This window comes from Phodopus roborovskii, unplaced genomic scaffold (assembly GCF_943737965.1).
Source record: "Phodopus roborovskii unplaced genomic scaffold, PHOROB, whole genome shotgun sequence".
In the NCBI taxonomy this organism is placed as follows: domain Eukaryota; kingdom Metazoa; phylum Chordata; class Mammalia; order Rodentia; family Cricetidae; genus Phodopus; species Phodopus roborovskii.
In genome coordinates, this window is record NW_026126598.1 from 6,003,129 (window position 1) to 6,025,188 (window position 22,060).

The 22,060-nt window shown below is 42.8% G+C and overlaps 1 protein-coding gene across 3 annotated transcripts in view; it reads left to right on the plus strand.

Annotated features, from left to right (window-relative positions):
- Caln1 (calneuron 1) overlaps window positions 1-22,060 on the plus strand; it is a 439,729-nt gene that overhangs the window by 259,032 nt on the left and 158,637 nt on the right. For all 3 annotated transcript variants that reach the window (XM_051204808.1, XM_051204809.1, XM_051204810.1), the window contains one exon: window positions 21,740-21,852. In XM_051204808.1, the coding sequence (XP_051060765.1) occupies window positions 21,740-21,852 (113 nt within the window). The remainder of the gene's footprint in view (window positions 1-21,739; window positions 21,853-22,060) is intronic.

Consider the following 22,060-nt stretch of genomic DNA (forward strand, 5'->3'; position numbering starts at 1 on the left):
GTGTACATGGTTTCAGCACTGACCACTCTGCATTAAACTACCAGTAAGAAGCTAATTCTTCTCTCAGAAGTCATTAATTTCCCATAGTTCTTTTACTATGGGTGGGGTGCCATGAAACTGCCTTCCATGTAATATGTCCATTGATATTATCATTGTTCTAGCTATTCTTAGGAGAGAGTGTTTCACCACAGACTTCCTGGTACTCTGGCTCTTACAGTCTTTCTTCTCCCTCTCCCATGATGCTCCCTGAGCCATAGATGCCAGAGCTGTGATATACATGTATCTGTTGGGGCTGGGTGTCCCTTGATTCACTGATCACCAACATCTATCTATTGCACCTTCTTGAATATCTTGCCATGCTAGTCATTGCCATGGTTCATAGGTGCTGCAGCTGAGTAGGAATGTTTAATTGCTTCCTTCCCTTGGCAGCTCGCATAATATTTTCTGGTACCCTAGAGGCTGGGTGGCAGGAAGGAGGTTTTCAAGTCAGATCCAGTTCAAATCATGAGTCCTGTATCCTAAGTGCGTGTGGCATCTTCAGCAATAGGCTGCCACTCTCAACCTCTGATGGGCAACCAAGGGCCACATGGATAATCTGTACTGTTTTGGGAGTCTCTTGGAATTCCCTGACCAGACATTCAAAAGGGGGTTTCCTATGTCTGGTACTGGGGTACTGGGGTACTGGGGTTTTTTGTTTTGTTTTGTTTTGTTTTATTTTTGGTTAGTCTGTGGCTCTTGTCAGGAGTGGCCTAATTCCTGTTAGTGTGCGTGCGTGTGTGTGTGTGTGTGTGTGTGTATGCATGCACTCACATGTGCCCGTGCACACTATATGTAATTTTAGGTAAGTATAGAATAATATGATTCTCTGGAGCTTTATCAAACAACCTTGGTGGTGTTTGTCTCTCATCACTCCTCTGTCTGCACTGTCCTCTCTCCTTCACAGTCGGAGCCCCCTCCCCCATTTTTTATTTTCCACTTACCGTCAATTATATCCTGAGATTCCCCCTTTAAGGCCCCCACACCTATGGTTCCTTTGTAGTTTCCTGATTTCTGTGGTTACTCCGCATTGTATGCTCACATCTGAGGATTTGGAGCTAGGAACCACATCAGAGAGAGACTTTCTGGGACTGGGTTATATCATTCAATATAATCTTTCATAGTTCCACCCATTTACTTGCAGATTTCATCTTTATTTATAGTTGAATAGTATTCTGTTGTGTATTTGTGCCATATTTGAATCATCTACTCACCTGTTGAAGGATATTTATTTTATTTTTATTTCCTGGCTATTGTGAATAGCAGCAATGAATATGGCTGAGCAAGTATCTGGGAATATGCCAAGGAGTGGTATAGCTGGGCCATATAATAGATTTATTTTTAGATTTTTGAGGATTGTCCATACTGATTTGCATTCCCACCAACAACGAATGAAGGCTCCTTTTTACCACAACCTTGCCAACATTTGTTGTCAATTGCTTGCTGATCCTTGCCATTATGACAGTGGTAAGATGAACTCTCAAAGTTATTTTAATTTGTATGTACCTTATTGTAAAGGATGATGGATACTTTTTGGGGTATTTTAGTGTTTCAGGTTTCAGGTTGAGGTCTTTGATCCACTAATTTTTGTGCAGGTTAATAGACATAGGTTTGATTTAATTCTATTGCATGTGGACATCCATAAATGACTTCTGTCATAAGTTGCCTTAACTGTGGTGTTTTATCTCAGCAATCGAAATTAATTAAGACAAATATCTAATATATAGATATATAGATAGATGTTATGTAGATAGATGGGTAGTTGTGAAGATAATAGATACATACAAACATAAATAATGCATACATAGTACATGATAGATAGATAGATAGATAGATAGATAACTGATGATAGGTAGATAGATAGACAGGCAAATAGATGACAGAGATAATACTGGAGCACCTCTGATCCTGAGATCCTCCCATTCCTATTCTCAACTAGTGCACATCACCCCAAGATAGGTCACCAGGCTCTAAGAAAACCAAAGCCCTTGCCTTAGAGCCATACTCTCCTTCTGACACCTTCACCGAACCTAAGATTCTATAATCTCAGTACTGTCATCATCAGAGATTTAAGTTCTTGTTAAAGACCAGATGTGGTGTATCTACAAATGTGGATCCAGTTACGCATGGCTATAATTGGTTATGCCCAGGGAAAGCCTTCTTGTAACATCCCTGGGGCTTAGTCACCAGTTTTATATTGTTCAGAAATATGAGCAGTGATTTGTTGAAGCTACTGCATGATGAAATAAGGATCTGAAAAATGCCTGATGGGTTGAGTTGATGAGACTGTCTCCAAGAGGTGAGAATAGACTCAGTACTAATGTTTTGAACTTGTGCAAACCCCCAACTTTACAACAATAGTGGCTTCCACCAGATTTGATGTGGGTTCACAGTTATGAGGGTAGTGTCACCAGAGTGATTTCACTCACAACTGTCCTGTTAGAGTTAGTCTGTCAAAACAAAAGAAGTAATTGTGTCCTCCATCATTTCTGCTTAGACCTTGGTCAAGGGTGGGTCCTATTTTGCTGTCTTGACTATGGCCCTGGTTCAAGCCCTGGAACTCGGATTTTGTCATTTTTCTATTCAAAGATGAAATTTGAGATTAAGGACTGAGCAATTTCACATGGGAAAGATGAGGATCCTGGATCCTGGCACGTGAAAGACATGACTGGCTCAAAAGACTGGACTTGAACATTTAACTAATACCTATGTGCATTTTAAATAATATTGGTTGCAAAATGTGCAGTTTCCAGTGGGATTATATCATCATAGCATGTCAAAAGAACAGGCTTTGAACCTTCTACAGCTTTCCATGGAGCTAAGACACACCTGCCAAAAGCAATCAGTTTTATGTTGCCCTGGTATATTCTGAGTATATTTTTGCTCAAGGAGTTCAATTGCATCTTGAATGGCCACAGGTTCTCCACAGAGAAAGGACTTTTTTATTATTTTCAGATACAAGGAAGCATGTATTCACTTCATCCATAGAAACTCTATGGAGCATCACAATATGCATTCAACTAAACTATCCAAGTCTTTTTTTTTTTCTTTTCAGCCACCAGTGTGTGAGATGATATAGCTTTGTGAACCCCCAGGATGGGTCTGGAAGTAGTACATGTTCTTGGCTGTTTCAGTTAGTGAAATGAGAAGCCAGTGAAATGGCTCAGTGGGTAAAAGTACTTGCTGCTAGGCTGAATGACTTGATTTGGATCCCGGGGATCCACATGGTGGGAGGAGAGTTGTCCCACAAGTTGTTCTCTGAGCACACACATAAGTGAAGAATTCTGAAATTTCCCTGGTATTCTGTCCTAGATGCAGGGTGGCTGCCACTTCACGCACCTTCACAGGACAGTGTTCCCGTTTAAAGGAGTGAGAAAGGTTCCTAGTTGTCACAAAGTCCCTTCCCTTATATTACATCACACTCTTCACCATTTGTGAAGGAAGTAACATTGTTTCTGCAGATATTTAAGCTGGTCCTTTCAGGTTGTAGGAGATAGAAAATTGTATATTTTAATTTAAAAGTATTTTGCAGGCTGGATGGTGGTGGTACACATGCCTTTAATCCCAGAACTCAGGAGGCACAGGCAGGGATCTCTGTGAGTTTGAGGCCAGCTTGGTCTACAAAGCTAGCTCAAGGACAGGTAGGGCTGTTAAATGTATTTAACTTATTCTTTGACAATTCCTTACACATAGAAATTTTATCTTCATATTATCAACTTCCCCTTCCTTCTCCTTGTAAATGTCCCCCAGTCCATTGCCCTCTCCCCTTTGTCCTCTTAGACTTGGTTGGTTTGATCATTTCTTATAAGTCTCCATTGAGTTAGTGCTGCCTGCTAAAATGTTGGCTGACGTTAGTTTGATCCCGTGGGTAACCATACCTTCTGTGAGTTCATGAGTGAAAAGTCCACAACATGTCTAGAAGACAGCATTTTCTAGCACTCCTCCCATTCTCCAGCTCTTACATTCTTCCCATCCCCTCTTCTAATAATTACAATTTTAAAAATAACATGCATGGCAGGTGTGGAGGTACACACCTGTAGTCGCAGCACTCAGAGGCTGAGGCTAGAGGATTACCACAAGTTTGAGGTCACCCTGGGACCTCAAAACCAGCTATAGCAAAACCTTGTAGCAACCAATTGACTGACCAACCAAGTAATCAAATGAAAACCAGAAAGATACACCGTAATTAATGGGCTGTGTGCCACTACTTCTGGGGAGATATAAGCAAATTTCTACTCATCCCAAATAGGGAAACAGCAACTTAGTGAACCAATAAACTTACTTGAGTTACTTCTGTAAGCAAGAGTGTAGGTGAGCACAAATGATTGAAAGATAGCTACATCATTGAGAATTCATTACAACATGTGTTATACCTCACAAAAGCTGCAACCCTGGAGCTCTCTTCATGACTTGCAGGTGGCTTGCCATGTTGGAGATTGTCCTCAGCAGTCCTTACGATTATGGAAAGTTTGTGGGATTTCCTGAGACTTGTGAGTTATTTGCTTCCTGTGTCTTAAAAAGGCACCCTTTAGAATTTCCTGAATATTAAAGAGCTTCTGTTTAGGATGGAAGGCTTCAATTCAGAGGAAATAGCTTTATAACAGGAGCACAAGCTGGGAGGTGGTGGTGCACACCTTTGATCCCAGCACTCAGGAGGCAAAGGCAGGCAGATCTCTATGAGTTCGAGACCAGCCTGGTCTACAAGAGCTAGTTCCAGGACAGCCTCCTGAGAAAGCCACAGAGAAACCCTGTCTCAAAAAACAAAACAAAACAAAACAAAAACAAAAACAAACAAAAAACCCCAGACAAACAAAAAAACAACAAAACAGGAGTATATTGTTCTGTGGGTTACAGTATAGATTCATGTATGTGTGATAGCATCTGCATCATGCAGAAGAAATAACAAAAAGAAAACCCACTTAACTTTTTGTGTCTAAGTTCATGAAGAATATTGGATTCTATTTTTGCTGTTGTTGATATTGGTTGCGTTTATAACCAATGCAAATTTTATCAAATAAACCAGGATTATTTTTTCCTCTTTCAAAAATTTATTAGTAGAGATTGCATAGAATTGGCATTATTTACAAATGAGGAAAAAAATCTGTAAAAGAAAAAATGTGTTTGGCAAAGTTTGCTAAAACGAAGCCTTCTGGGGCTCAAGATTTATTCATTTTTTAAATTTTATTTATTTATTTGTATGTATGTATGTGTGCATACATACGTTGGAGGAGGGAATATGTAGAGGAAGGACAACTTTCAGGAGTCAGTTCTCTCCTTATACCATGTGGGTCCCAGGGATGGAATTCAGGTCATCACATTTGATGGCAAGCACCTCCATCTGCTGAGTCAGCTTGCTTGTTCCCAAGATTTGTTTTTTCAATGTTTTCAATTATGATGACATTTTTGTTTTGTTTTTCTGTTTTTATGAGACAGGGTCTTACTGTATAGCACTGGGTGGCCTAGAACTCATTATATAGACCAGATAGGCCTAGAACTCACAGAGATCTGCTTGCCTCTGCCTGCAATTTCTTTAATAGGACTATTAAGAGTGAGAGTCTTACCTGTTTGGGAAGTTTTGTGTTGTGTTAACATTGAGTCTATTACCTTTTTTCTTGCCTAATGTATATAATTTATCATAATGTATCTTTATTAAAAATCTCATCAGTGTTACAATTTTGTTTTCAACCATGGAATAACCTCTCTCTCTCTCTCTGTGTATGTGGGGTGTGTGTGTGTGTGTGTGTGTGTGTGTGTGTGTGTGTGTGTGTGTGTGTCTGTCTGTCTGTCTGTCTGTCTGTCTGTGTCTGTTTGTCTGTCTATCTGCACATGCTTGCTGGTGTATGTGAAGGTCACTGAACAACCTTAGGTTTAATCCCTCAGATGTGTCCATCTTGGTTTTAGAGACAAGGTCTCTCAGTGGTATTTTATTTAGGGAGATCCACAGAACTTCCTGTTTCTGCCCCTCTGGTACTAGCCTTACAAACACATACTTATTTTGTTGTTGTTATTGCTTACTTTGTTGAGATAGGGTCTTATGGGTAGCCTTTGCTGACCTGTCTATGTAGACCAGGCTGACTTTGAACTTCCAATGATCCACCTGCCTTTGCCTCTCAAGTGCTGAGATTAAAGGGGTGTATCAGGGATACTCCCTTAGCCTAGAGGCAGGAGGGAGGGCCTAGACCCTACTCCAAATGACTTGACAGATTTTGATGATCCCTCCTGGAAGGCATCACCTTCGTGGGGGGAGGGTGATGGGACAGAAGGGAGGTTTGGGAGGCATGGGAGAGAGGGAGAGGGAACTGGGATCGATATGTAAAATAAGAAAAAATAATAACTGTGTATATAAAAAAATGGGTGTATCACTAGTCCTATGTTAGGAGCAGGTTTTTCCCGCCGGTTTTGTCCCACTGCCATTGACAGCCCCAAATAATACACAGAAATGCTGTATTAGATATAAAGCTATTGGCCAGTTGCTATCATTTCTTATTGGCTAGCTCTTAAATATTAACCCATTTCTATTAATGCAAGTATTTCCACAAGATATCATCTTACTGGAGAAAGGGCCCGGAACTCTGTTTTCTCCAGTTTCTACATCTTAACTCTCCTCCCTACTACTTCCTCTCTCCTCCTAGTCTCCTAGTCCCACCTATCTTGCTTTCCTATTGGCCTACAGTGCTTTATTCATTAACCAATACAAGAATACAGAATGACATCTCCCATCAGTCCTAGATAACTTACAACTATATCACTCTATGTTAGGGCTCTGGGGATTGAACTCAGGTCCTTATACATACCTGGTAAGCAGTTTGCTCAATAAGCCATCATCTCAGTGCCCAAATTGTGTATGTTTTTAATGAGATAATAGTACTGACCATTTCCAATGTTGTATGTTCCCCTTGTGATAATCATTTTCTCTCTTTCTGAAGAGTATTCTTTTTTTAATATTCTTTAACAGCAACCCTGTTGGCAATGACTTCCTGTGAGCTCCACTCTTTCATTTGAAAATGTCTTTATTTCACCTTTGGTTTAGAAGGCAGTTTTCACTGGATATAGAATTCTGGGCTGAGAATTTTCTGTAGGCATTTAAAAAATGGTATTCCATTTCCTTCTGTCTTCTATGTTTCATGTGGAGGAATCTGCAGTTTTTTAAACTGTTCCTTCCATGTTGGAAATACATCCTTTCTCCCCTGTCTGCTGGCTAGAGTTTTCTCATCAACTGTGCTTTTCAACAATTTGATTATGATGTGTCTAAAATGCCTGACTCCCTCCTTCCTTTCTTCCTTCCCTTCCTCTCCTCTCCCTCTCTCCCTCCCCTCCCTCCTTCCCTCCTTCCCTTCCTCCCTCCCTCCTTCCCTTCCTCCCTCCTTCCCTCCCTCCTTTTCTTCCTCCCTTTCTCTCTCTTATTATTACTGTTATTGTGTTGTTGTTTTTGTGTGTGCAGGTGCACATATATGCAACTCAGAGAACAACATAGGAGTTGGTTCTCTTCCTCCACCCTGTAGAGCCAGGGTCTCTCTTCTTTGGGCCTCTCCGAGGAGAACTTCAGGCCAGCTGGCTCCAGATTTTCTGCGTGATTCTTCTGCCCATGTCTCCAGCTCATTGCAGGAGTGCTGGGGTTATGGATGTTTCGGGGGTTCTGTGGATGAGACCTAATGTCAGATTTACACAAAAAGTGCCTTTACTAGATGAGCCACCTCCCTGGATCCCCTCTTGCTCCTTCTCCTTTCTTCCATCCTCCTTTTGTCTCCCTCCATCCCCCCCTCTGCCCTCTCTTTTCCTGCCTCCCCACCCCACCCCCTTCCTTTTCCATCCCTAGACAAGGTCTGTTTAGCCCAGGTCTATGTAAAAGCTTGGCTGCCAGGGTGTGGTGGGATTCATGCTCACCTTTTTCGGTGAGACCTGAGTAAAGCAGAAGGAATAATGAGAAAGGAGGGGAAGGGAATAAAAGAGAATGACGGGCAGAAAGACAGAAAGGAAGAGGGAGAGAGGGGAAAGTTGATGGAGGGCGTTAAGAAAAGGTACGATTAAGAAATGCCTAGGGCATTAATACACATTTGAGGGTGTATTTATCAAGTTCACAGTGGAGACTAAACATGACAGAGGTTGTAAACTTTGAAAGAGTAAACACACACGCGCACACACACACACACACACACACACACACACACACACGAGAGAGAGAGAGGGAGAAAGAATTACAGATTCCCTGACATTCCAAAGAGTGTTTTGTTTATTTTATAGGTAAAGACTTTATAAATAAATAAATAAATAAATAAATAAATAAATAAATGATTTACTTTGTGGTGTGTGTGTGTGTGTGTGTGTGTTGCCCATGGACACAAACAGAAAGCTTCAGCTCTCCTGGACCCCAAGTTACAATGTTTGTGAGCTGGCCAACATGGGTGCTAGGATCTGGATGTGTGTCCTCCACAAGGGCAGCCAGTGCTCCTTAATAACACAGAGCCAGCTCTGCAGCCCTAGAGACTTTGAGGTGACTAGCTGGGTCTTCCTGAAAGGATCTCTTTGAACTGCCTAATCTACTTCTCCTATATTGGTTTTAAAATACATTTAAAATTGGATATTCAAAATCCAGGAGGTATGATGTTCAAGTTTAAGCGCAAATGTAAAAGCTCAAATATTTAGTCTCAAATTGATGACGGGCTGGGAGCTGCCCGTTTTCCGTTTGTGTGTTCTTCCTGGAGAATGGCAGCTTTCTTTGCACAAAGTTGTTCTTACTGTTCTCCTCTCTCTTCCCCTGTCCCCTCCCTTTTCTCTGGTCTTTGTGTGTAGAGGTCAGAGGTCAGAGGTCAACTTAGGCTATCATTCCTCTGATGCTGGTGGTCTTTTATTTTGAGGCAGTGTCTCTCACCAGCCTGGAAGTTCTCCAGGTAAGCTAGCCTGGCTGGCTGTGAGCCCTAAGGATGTGCCTGCCTTCAGTTCTCTGGAGCTGTTATTTCAAGAGTGTGTCATACCACCAGGATAATAATAATAATAACAATGATTATTATTATTATTATTATCACTATTACTATTTTTAACATGGGTTCTAGGAATGAACTCAGGTCATCAAGGTTGAAAGGCAGGCACTTTACCACACTGAGCTTCCTGAAATGCTTGATTTGTGTTTATGTACAATATAATAGCAGGGTCTCCTGGGTGGGTGAGCCATCTTCTCTACCATTCTAATTTCATGTCAGACACTTTGGAAGGTGGTTGTACAACATCCCATAAGTTGGTACCAAATGACATCTTTTGTACAGTTTCAAAGCTATGGGCCCTGGGAAAAGTAATCAGGATTCAGCTAATACCTTCCTGAGCAAAACTTCCCCCCCCCCAGGAATTATTTCACATGAATCTGAAGCATTGCAAAGGAGAAAATAGCTTCCTGTTATCCTGCCACTTTGGAAAACGCAAGACCAGTTGAGAAAACTAAGATTTTTCTAGACTTAATGGGAACAAGGACTCAATACCATGAGAAAAGTTCATGTTATGACAGCAAATCAAGATAGCCTGGAAGGTCAGTCCTGTTACCTCAGTTACTCTGGAAGGTCAGACAGGAAGTTCACAAGTTCAAGGCCAGAGTAAAGCAGTGTGAGTTTAAGGCTATTTGGGCAACTTAATTAGATCCTTTCTCAGAATTAAAATGTGAAAAGAGCTCTAGGTGTGTGGTAGCTTAGTGGTAGAGAACTTGGCTAGAGTCCTGCAGCAAGGGACTAGGGGATATAACTCAGTGGTACTACTTCCTCTACTGAAGGGCTGGGACATGTCTCAGTAGTGGTGTCTGCCTAGAATCCCCCAGTGAGGAGCTGAGGGCTTGGCTCAGTGGTAGAGCACCTGCCTAGAATTTCCCCAGTGAGGGGCTGGGATGTGGCTCGGTAGTAGAGCACTTGCCGAGAATCCTCCAGTGAGGGGCTGAGGGGTTGGCTCAGTGATAGAACATCTGCCTAGAATCCCCCAGTGAGGGGCTGGGGTGTGACCCAGTGGTAGAGCACCTGCCTAGAATCCCCCAGTGAGGATGAAGAGGTAGCTCAGTAATAGATCATCAGTCTGGTATGCTAGAGGCCCTAGCTCCAATATTCAACACTCACATATCCCTCTCTCTAAACAAGTAACAAAAAGAGCAATGCAAAATAAATGGGTAGGAAAATGTTATTTTAATTTTTAAATGCATGGACTTATAGGAAAATGGAAGGTGATCTACTAATGTTCTTCTCTGGTATTGGGTTGACCTTATATTTCTTAATGCTGTTCTTTATTCTTTCCCAAACTTCTCCACTATTACAAACAATGCTGTGATGAACAGCACAGGGTAGAAATCTTTCAAATTTCTGAATCGCATTCCTTAGGATGGATTCCAGAAAAAGAATTACCAAATCAAAGGAAAAGAACATTAGAGCCAAACTTTTGCCACAAACAGAATGGCCATCACAAAGGCCCCGCCACTGCCCATCCAGAGCAGTGTGAGAAGGCTCAGCCAACACAACCTTCATCTCCTTACTTAAAAATAAAACCTTAGCTTCCTGGGTGTGTGGGGGCAATGCTCTTATTATTGCTTTCATTTGCATTTATTTTCATATTATTGTACTTGGATGTTTTCCATGAGTTTCATGTTTATGTTTTTTCCTTTGTGAATTATCGGATCTCATTCTTTATATTAATCTTCTAATGAAGTCCTTTGGCATTGAAATACGCTATTCCACTGCCAGATTCTCTGCATAGTGTTTCACTAGCTTATTGCTAAATATTTAATTTAGTTCGTCATTATTTAACATGCACAGTGCATTATGAAGGTTTACTCTTCTGTGCTTTCTTTTTGTCTGGTGGCATTAGAACTTTGTGTTTGCTAGGTAAGTGCTCTACTACTGGGCCACACCCCAGCCCCTCACTGGGGGATTCTAGGCACATGCTCTACCACTGATCCATGCCCCCCAGTCCCTTACTGGAAAATGCTAGGCATTTGTAGCCTTCTTTGTACTTTTCCATCTTGATATGGGGTCTTACTAAACTGAATAACTTGTCCTTGAACTTATGATCTTCTTTCCTCATAATGCTGAGTGGCTTATATGTTTTTTTTTAATATTTTATAATAAAATCCAGTGAAGAGCAGAATTCCTTTTCCTTCCCAAATCCTTATCTTTGCAGCACCATTTGAGAAAGAAGCCTTTTTCCCCCACACAGTTATTTGTTGCATTATCTGTATTTACTGTGGTTTATTTCTGAACCTCCCAGTGTTATCTCCTACCCATTCTTACCTGAGAACATTTTTCATTATGCTAATTATATAATGCATTTTAGTATCAGATAGAGATTTCTATCCTTAATTATTTTTAAGGCTTTTCTTGCCTGCTTTTTTCTTCCAAATGACCTTAAGAATCATGGTGAAGCTTCCTGTGGTGATCACGTCTGTCCTCCTGCACTTGGGAGGGTGAGACAGGAGGACTATTGAGTGAGTTTTAAGTTGTGAAGTGCTTTGTGTGTGCGTGCGTGTGTGTGTGTGTGTGTGTGTGTGTGTGTGTGTGTGTGTGCACGTGCACGGTGAGACTCTCGGGTGTCCTTAAGCACAATCCCATAAAAAATAAATAAATAAATAATGTGAAGACACTAACTTCTGCCCTGAACTTGCCAACCTGGGTAGGCTGGCTGTCCAATGAGCCCCAGGGACCCTCCTGTCTCCATGTCCCCAGGGCCACAGTGCCTGGATTTTCACATGAGTGGGGGAGTCGGGTCTACATGCCTTTAGGAGAAGCACTTCATGAACTCAGCCATGACCCTTGCCTGGAAAGAAGGTTTGGAGGATCCCACACAGGGGTTACACCATCGAGCCCCCGCTGTCTGAGGCAGCCTGTGCGCCTGTGCCAGTTCCCTTTTCATTACAGACAAGTGACTTTTAGTCCTTGGTTGTCTCTCTTCCCAACTTAGTTTCTAAAGGGTGACAGCTATGCCTTCGCTGTTCCCTGCGGTGTCCCCAGGGTCTAGCACATTGACTGGTGTGTAATGGGTTTGGGTATTTCTTTATTTAAAGTAGAAGTTGCAGTTCCTTGACAGTGGCTAGCAAGTAGACCTTGGCTTTGCCAAAGATGATGGTGACCCTGCCTTGCCCCTTATGGAAGCCAGGCTCCTTTTCCTTCCTCTCAGTTTCTGTCTTTCCCACTAACCACAGCCTTCTGTGTCTAGATGTACTCTTTTTCACAGAGCACTCTATTCTTCCAGCCTGACCCTAAACAACTTCCTGCCTTTGTTCTCCGTGTTCCGTTTCATGTTCTTCCCCCTTCCTTCTTTTCCCATTCACTTCCCCTCCCATTCTCCTTTTCTCTTTTCTTTCATTTTCTCTTTTTCCTCCTTCCCTTCTTTCTGACAGGATCTCAAGTAGCCCAGGCTAGCCTCAGAGTCACTGCGTAGCCAAAGAGAACCTTGAACTCTTGATCCTCCTGCTTCTGTCTCCCAGAGTGTTAGGTTTTGGTTGGGAGCGGGGGTTCAAGAGGGAGTCTGAGATGTATTACTGGGGAATAAAGTATTTTTAGAAAAGCTATTAATGCACTTGATTGACAGGCAGGCAGGAGCATGGTGGGAGTTCTAAGAAGAGTTCAGGCCGCAGCATCAGAAACAGAGAGCATGATGGGGGTCTCTTAAGGGAGTAATGGAAGTTCATATGGCTGATACACTCTTACGCTCTCTGAGGATGGGGCTGGTTTCAAAACAGAAGTCCACAGCCAGGCTCTTCGATTCCCAGGCAGAAGGAGGGAAGGGCCTCGGGAGCTGGATGGATGGCCACCTATAGCTACTTTGATGTAAACTCATTTCCAAGGAAGTCCTGAGCTGGAGATTCACAGAGAGTGTCTGGGTAGGGTATATGGTGTCTACAAAAGGAGGGAGGGCTGCCGCAGGTGTTGTGACCTGAGCAGAGGCTGGATTCTAACGTGACATTCTTACACAGTACGCCGGCATGACAGACCTTACTTACCACCACACCACACAATTTCCAGAACCTTGGGGATGCAACCAAGGGCTTTGTACATATGAGGCAAATGCTCTACCAGCTAAGCTACATCCCCAGCATCCAGGTGTTTCTTAAGCCTTCTCCTCTGGCAGTGAGTAATTGAGGTGCTAATTTTGATTGTATTTGGGTGCTCAATGTGTTGTGCCTCTCTGGCACTGTGCTCTGTGTTATTTCTGTTTTCAGTGGTTAACATGGAGATGGGGCTTACCACAGGCCTACCAGTGGTGAGTGTGTTTATCATGACCATCTTTTCTTCTCATGTTGGTTTTAGAATTCTCCAGCTGTTGGGTTGTAGTATACATAGCTGCTTGAACAGCTAGTAAGTAGGCAGTGAGCGATTGCTGGCTGGGATGTGGTACACATGTCTGTAATTCCAGCCCTCAGGAGGCAGAGGCAGGGGGATTGTGAGTTAGAGGATGTCCTGAACTACATATTGAGACCTTGTCTCCAATGCTTACACACATACACACACACACACACACACACACACACACACACACACGCACACACAAACACACACACCTCAGCAGGGTTTTGCTTCCATTTTCCTTTTGCCAATCCTTTAAATCTGATGGATAACTTAGAAGAATTATGAGTAAGTGTTAGGCTAAGATTTATAAATTGATAAGCAATAGATAGAACAGAAGACGAGCTAAAGAGAGAGCTCATCATGTAATACACTTATCATGTATGCAGGAAGACCACAGTTTGGCTCCAGCACTCACATCCATGCTGGACAATTGCAGTGACCTGCCTATAAGCCCAACACTTGGTAGGCAGAGGTGGGAATGCCCAAAGCTAGCTTGGCTAGCCAAATCAGCATGCCCTATTGAGAGACCTTGCCTCCGTTTATAAGGTAGGGAGCAATCAATGAAGAAACCCAATGTCAACTTTTGCCCTTGACACTCACATATATCTGTGCATGTGCATTTGCACATGTGTAGCCCCACATGAATATGCATTGTCTCCCACTCCACACACACATAAGAGAGGGAGAATTCCCAACATGCATTGCACCATGTTGTTCCTGCCCTCCCCCATCTGCTTAGAGCCCTCCACAGAAGGGGACTAGAACCCACGGTCCGATTCAGTACACTGCTGGCTCATCCTGTATTGTCCTGGGATCCTGTTCTGCATTCTCCCCTTGTTATGGTCTGGATATGAAATGGCTCCCATTGGCTTAGGCTTATATGTTTTAACACTTGATTGTTTGGGGGTATTGCAGAGCCTTTCATTGCCGAGACCTGGCTGGTGAGCAGTCACTGGGGAGAGGCTTTGCAAACTATAACCTGGCTACATGTCCCATCGTTTCTCTGTCTCCTGGTCTGCCTCAGTGTGAAGGAGCTGCACTATAAGTGGCGGCTGCCGGAACCAAGTGATTCTCAGCTGCCGTGCCCTTCCACCAATGGCTCATCAATCATATCCCCTTAAACCACAAGCCAAAATAAAGACATTGTCCCTCAAGTAAGATCAAGGTGATCATGAAGATTGACCACCATACCACCATACCTTGTTTCCCTTTGTAGCTTGTTAGGCTCCTCCCCCTTCAAAGATTTACTGGAAGTTGTTGAGGATGGCATCTTGGGAGCCTAAGGCATCAAGTACAATGATTTGATGGATCCACCACGGTCCTCGGTCCCCACTTGCTTCTGTCTAAGTAGTGGCTTGTAAACATCTACAGCCTGGAATAGGAATATGCCAACTGTGTGGATTTCACAGACCAGAATTCATCCTCACACACACATATTTTACACATCCCTCTGCATGGTCACCTCATTAGCCATCGATGCCCACCAACTTTTCCAGTCTTGTCCTTTTCTTCCTTTAATTCTTTCCCAGAGAGTTTATGATTATTTTCCGTCTTCCTGGAAAGTTTGGCTGGCTGTTCATAATGAACACTGTACAGTCCTGGCCCCCCTGCAGCTTCTCGCCCTAGTTCAAGTTTATTACTTTGGCTCACATAGCAATAGGAATCCAGAAGACATGGTCCTCTTCTGGCTGGCTTCCAGTACGTCTTGCTAAGTGGATCAAGATCGGTGGAAGCTACTGAAGGGAAGGCCAGCTTGGTAGGAGTAAGCTTCATTCTTTTCACATTTACATTCTTAGTCAAGATTCATATAATAATGTTTCTAAATGAAAGATTTCACAACCAGCCTGGTGAGGTGGCTCAGTGGGTAAAGGTGCCAGCCACCAAGCCTGATGATCTGAGACTGATCCCTAGGACCCACATGATAAAAGGGGAGAACTGACTCCTGCCAGCTGTCTTCAGATTTCCACACATGCTTGTGCATACACTCTGTCCCCCGCAAATGCAATTTTTAAAATATTGCAATTATGAATCCTGTGTAAGGTGAAATAAGCTGGGCTGAGATCAGTAGTCTCCTGTCTGTTTGCAAGCCTTATTTTTTTTATCTTATAAGTCTGGTTTCCTGGCCCTCTCATATGTGGAATCTAGATTTTTAAAATAAGACAAGAAAGTAGAGGGAGACCATTTGGGAAGAGAAACTGGACCAGTAGGAGGGGAGGGGAGGGCAAAAGAGAATCATGCTATATATGTCTGAAAAGTCTCATGGTGACCCCACTATAATATATGCTAATAAATAAATAGATAGATAGATACATAGGTAGATACATAGATAGATAAATAGGTAGGTAGGTAGATAGATAGATAACCTCTGTGTACCTTGGAAAGATGGCTCATTGGGAAAGTGCTTCCCACCAGGATCTGAGTTTAAATCCTTGTCATCAGTGTACAAAGCAACAGGTGATGGCATGCACCTATAATCCCAACACTGGGGATGCAGGAACCAGAGGATCCCAGGCAGTCTAGCAGAACTGGAGAGCCCCAGGCTCTGTGAGACATCTGCTATGGATAAACAAGCTAGGGATCAATTGAGGACAGCACCAAAGTCAGCCTCCGGTCTCCACACACATGCATGCACGTGTACATATACCATACAGGTGTGTGCAGACCTGCACAGAAACAGTCCGCATTTCATAAAAGGTGACTGACTGGTCCAGCCACTGTCCCACACTTATCTTTGGAGAACTCGTACTGGCTGTTAGGTGGTGACTCTGCCCTCACAAGACTTGTTTATCAGACCGATTCCTTTTGGGGAAGAAGAAATTAGATTTGTGTGCTGGGTTGTGTGTGAGTGCCCTGGATCCTCTGGGAACTGTCCATCTGTGAGGACAACTAAGGATGCTCAACTGCAGGCAGAGTGGCAATCTGGGGAACATGTGGCTTTTAGACAGTGGCCATTTACATTGAAATTCCCAAAGGTCACCTTTCCCAATTTCTCATCAGAACCTTTCCTCGGGGTTAAGAGGACTCTCAGACTCTGGAAAGCAATGTGAACCTTATCCAGATGGTGTGCTGGGGTTTCTGACCAAGAGTTAGTACTGGGGTTCCTAATTGAGCCCTTTTGCTCTGCCATGTGCTGTCTCTTGGAATCTTTCCACTCATTATTTTTAACCCCCTCTTGCCTAACTTTTACCACTGGTAAGATGTGAATTGAGAGAATTCTCCATAGTGTTTGAGTTGAAATAAATTTATGTAATACTCATATACTGGGCATCCAGAAAATGCCAAACAACTATCTCCTGTTTCTTATTGTTACTCTTTTAGATGGATAAACAAAATCCATAGGGTACTTTTTAAAACAATTAATCAAAACCTATAGGGGTAAGAGTGATTTATTCATTTCAAAGATTTATTTTGTTTGCCAAGTATGTGTATATGTGTGTGGGTGCATGTGCTTGCAGATGCTCGCAGAGTCCAGAAGAGGGCATCAGGTCCCTTGGAGCCAGAGCCACAGGTGTTTGTGAGCCACCTGATTTGACTGCTGTTGGCTAAATTCAAGCCTTCTGGAAGAACAGTGGGTGTTCTTAACCATTAAACCATCTTCCCAGCCCATGAGGCAGCCATTTAGATTAGTGTGTGTGTGTGTGTGTGTGTGTGTGTGTGTGTGTGTGTGTGTGTGTGTAGTTCTTGGGAATGCAGGGGTGTGTTGCGCTTGCTCTGGGATCACCAGTCCTCACCTTCCCAGGCTGGAATTATATGCAGCTCTGCTTTCTGGGAACCCAAACTCGAATCCTCATGCTTGCAAGGCAAGCACTTTAATGACTATGTCATACCTCCAATTCCTTGGGGCAGACGATGATTTATAAGTGGTCAATAAGCTGCTTGTTTTTTCCTGAGACAAGGTAAAACTTAGAAGCATCACTTACGGATGCTGCCTGGTGCTGTAGTGAGTGGGACCAGAACTCCAGAGGATCCTTGACATATACAGTGTTTTGCTTCTCTGATCCTTTACTGGCAGTGAAGAAGTAGGTGGTCCCTCCTCTCTTTCATGGAAGGTGGATTTTTCAAACATACTTTTATTTTTCCCAGGCTGAGAAGTATGGACCAGCCAGCTATAGTGCCTACTAGATCATGAGCAAGGATGTGAGTGCCCAGCCTGTTGGACACATTTTAAGATCTCATGAGGTCTGCACACAGAGACCAGTGTCCTTGAGCTGAAGCTCAAAGACCTTATGGATGTTAGAGCTCACCATGGGTGAGTCAGGATGGAAACCATGCTGTGTCTATAGTACATATTTAGAGGATGGTGCATATTTAGGGGATGTTGGTACCCAGTGCTCTTTAATCCTCCTTTTTCCCACTTCTCCTTTCCCATCTTCCTCCCCTTCCTCAATTCTCACCTCCCTCTTCTTTCTTTTTTCTCTTCCCTTCCTAATTCCTCCTTCTTTTTCATCCTCTTCCTTCCTTTCCTCTTTTCTTCCTTTTCCTTTCTCTTCTCCTTCCTTTTTTCCTACCTAATCATGTGTCCTTTCCTATTTCTTACTCCTCTTCCTTCCCCCTCATCTTCAGCTTCCCATTCTTTCACCTTCTTCTTCTTCTTCTTCTTCTTCTTCTTCTTCTTCTTCTTCTTCTTCTTCTTCTTCTTCGTCTTCGTCTTCTTCGTCTTCGTCTTCTTCTTCTTCTTCTTCTTCTTCTTCTTCTTCTTCTTCTTCTTCTCCTTCTCCTTCTCCTTCTCCTTCTCCTTCTCCTTCTCCTTCGTCTTCGTCTTCTTCTTCTTCGTCTTCTTCTTCTTCGTCTTCTTCTTCTTCGTCTTCTTCTTCGTCTTCTTCTTCTTCGTCTTCGTCTTCTTCTTCCTTTTCTTCCTATCTTGATAGATCCTATTTAAACCCAGAAACAAATATATCAGGAATGCATCAGAAGGCACCTGTTCTGAGTCTTGTAGCAATGGGGAATTTTCTGTTTAGAAGTAGCTGCTAATCAGACTGGCTCGTGTGGAGTCATTATTTCTATGCACATTCTTAACATACCAGCAAGGATGAAATTCCAGCTCCCTTTATCTTGTCAAATGGTGAGAGAAAAATTGATTTCCACTCATGAGTTTATTGACTGCCCCACCTCATTTGGTGGATTAATCTTCCCTTTCCCACCAGCTTGCCACACCTCCCTGATCCTCCCAGAATTTCATCTATGAGAAAATGTGTTCCTAGACAATCTGTACTGAGTTATTGACATCTTGATGATGACAACCACTTGGCCTTTGGGCATGGGTTTTGAATGAGTGCTCTATGGATGCACAGACACTCTGAGAGTAGATTAATCTCTGGGACTGAATATTGGCACACTACTATGTGGGTGTTCACTGACTGGAGCTAAGGTAAGGATGTGGAAAGCTATTGGTAGTGTCACCAGCTTAAACAGTTCTAATGGTGATGACTTGCTGAGGGTCATTCAATGCCATGAGGGTTCATTTTGGCCTGTGAAGTTGACCTGACAGTACCCTTTGGTTAGCATCAGCTGTAGCATGAAAAACCCAAGTGGTGATTAGATGAACAAAAGTAAAACAATCAAGAGACATCACTTACTCATTCTACAAGCACATACTGAATACCTGTTCTAGCAATATACATAGATTTCTCAAGCCTTGTTGGATGACTTTTCCTGATGGATGTGAAATAATGTCTATTCATCCCAAATAGAACACAGATGACAAACCAATGATCCCACTATAGTCTGTGTTTGTGAACCAGTGAGTTTATTGGGATTACTTACAGGAGCATGGGTGACTCAAAGGCAGTTGTGTCACCAAAAAGTCTGCCCAACATGGGTGATGACTCATAAAAACTTCATCCCTGAAACTCCCTGCACTTGGTTAACACTTGGAAACATGTCCTGCCCTGGCTTAGTGGCTGCTTATATAACATCAAGAGGGGCTTTTTGAGTCCTGTAAGTTCTAGGGGCTTTCTGTGCCTTGTAAATTTTGTTGACTTCCTCTGGTCTTTTTTGTTGGGGGGTTGTTTTGGTTTGGTTTTGGTTTGCGTTTTTCGAGACAGGGTTTCTCTGTATTGCTTTGGAACCTGTAGAACTTTCTCTGTAGACCAGGCTGGCTTTGAACTCACAGAGATCCACCTGCCTCTGCCTCCCGAGTGCTGGGATTTGGTCTCTCGCTCTACATAGTTCAGTTCAAGTATCAGTCATGCAAGCCATGACTGGAGCACAATAAAACAACAACTGAGCACTGTATCTTCTCTCCTGAGAACAAGGTGGTGTGTTCAGGTGCCAGGGGACCATGGGTAAAGACATCCCCAGAGGATAGCAGCAGGTACATATAACTGTGAAAGAGATAATATTGCTTTTTATTCAATGGTGAGTATGGCAAGGGTACAAGAGGTAGGCAGGCTTGGAGATTATGCTGATGTGTTTTTCTTGGTTTTAGGTCAAAATATCACTCAAGTTTGTATTGAATTTGCATTGGAGGAAGTAATCTCAAAATCTATGAAAGATGGTATGGATGCAGCAGTGTAATGCAGTAATCCCACTTAGGAGTGTTGATTCTTGGAAGCATTATCCCACTAAGCTGGCTAGAAAGGGAATTACCTGTTGGAGAAATGAGAACGAGAACCTCAACAAGTATTTAAGGAGTTAGACACTTTAGACAAAATGATTGTTTATGCTTGAGTACAAAGATGGAATTGTGACTTCTGACACATACAGCTTAACTATTTGAGGTACAGAGGAGGAATAGATGGGAGGCATGGTCATCATAAGTGGGAGGTGCTGGGTGGGCATTTACGATAGAATATAGTCATGAATTGCTTAATGATGGGGAAAGGCACTGAGAAATGTCTCATCAAGAAATCCATCATTCTCTGAATATCAGAGCATACTTATACAAGTGTGTGTGTGTCTATGTATATATGTATGTTCATGCATGCATGTATGAACAAAGCAACACAAGACTAAGTTAGGGACAAGAGAAAATGATATAATCAAGACATGTGGTAGGGTTGGGAATGTAGCTCAGTCAATAGAGTTCTATGTAGTATGCATGCACAAAGTCACGGGTCCATCCATAGCACTGAATAAACAGAGCATGATGGCACACACATGTGGTCCTAACATTTGGGGAATGGGATGATCAAAAGTTAATATCTTTCTCCGTTCCATTGCAAGTCTGAGCCAGTCCTGAGCTACACAAGACAGCTAACAACATAAAAATCTTACAAATTGTTTTTCAAAAAAAAAAGGAGTAGAAATGTACACTATTAGATGTACTAATTATTGCCACTTTCTTGTGATACTTTAATGTTTTAAAACAAAGTGGGCCTTGGTAGTGAAGACTTGTCATTCATAGGGTCGAGGCAGGAGAATTGCAACTTAAAGACCATGTCTCTAAACAAAAAGTAAAAAGAGAGCTAGGAATGCTTCTCAGTGATAAAGCACTTGCATAGAATTCCCAAGTGAGAGGCTGGAGTTGGAGTGTGGCTCAGCTGTAGAGTAGTTATTTGGAATCCTCCAGTGAGGGCCTAGGGATGTGGCTCAGAGGTAGGATGTCTACCTGGAATATGCCAGGGGACTTGATTTAGTGTAGAATACTCTCTTAAGGTTTCTATTTTTTTGACCAAACACCATGACCAAAAGCAGCTTGGGAAAGAAAGGTTGTATTTCTGCTTACATGTTTGGATCATGGTCCATCATGAAGGGAAGTCAGGGCAGGAAACTGAACCTGGAGATAGGCGCTAAAGCAGAGGCCATGGAGGGATGCTGCTTACTGGCTTGCTCCTCAGGCTTGCTCAGTTTGCTTGCTTGTACCATCCAGGACCACCTTCCTAGGAGCAGCACCACGTGCAATGGAGGTAGGCTCTCCTGCATCAACCATTAATCAAGAAAATGCCTCACTGGCTTGGTTATGGACCTATCTTCTGTGGACATTTTCTCAATTGTTTCTTCTTCCCAAAGAAGCTTGATTCAAGTGAAAGACAATAACATAACCTATGTAGGACAAGTACCTACCTAAATCTTTCTGTGGGGAGTTGGGGTTATGGCTCAGTGGTAGAATGCATTTCTATAGTCACCCAGTAAGGGAGTAGGATTGTGGCTTAGTAGCTCACTACCTAGACTCTGCCAGTGCAGAGTTGGAGATGTAGCTCAGTGGGACAGCACCTGCCTAGAATCCCCCAGTGAGGGCCTAGGGGTATGACTCAGTGGTGGTTGCTTGTGCACCTGGGTTCATTCCCCAGTATTAAGAGAAAAAAAAAACAGTGTTAAACAATTCTCAGTAACATCACCAGCTCTCTTTATTTTATTTAGGTCATGCCAAGGAGAAAAAACAGTTATTTCTTGCATCAGGGGCAGTCGATCATATTTATGGTACTTTTCCACTCATGTTTCTTTTTTCCTTCCAGGAGATGGACAGGTGGATTTTGATGAATTCATGACAATTCTTGGGCCCAAGCTAGTGTCATCAGAAGGTCGTGATGGTTTCCTTGGAAATACGATAGACAGCATCTTCTGGCAGGTGAGTGAGGTGTTCATATAATGGCGAGCCTGGCAGTAATGTGTTTTCTGGAATGCACGAACTTTGGCTGGATGGTCTTGAGTGTCTCTTCAGACTGAAGCGAACTCTCTTGGGCTGGGATGATATGTGCCCTTTGAATCAGATGTCTTTGTTGAAGTCTACACTGTGCTCAGTTAGACTTTGGAGAAGTGAGCTGTCTCCTCACATC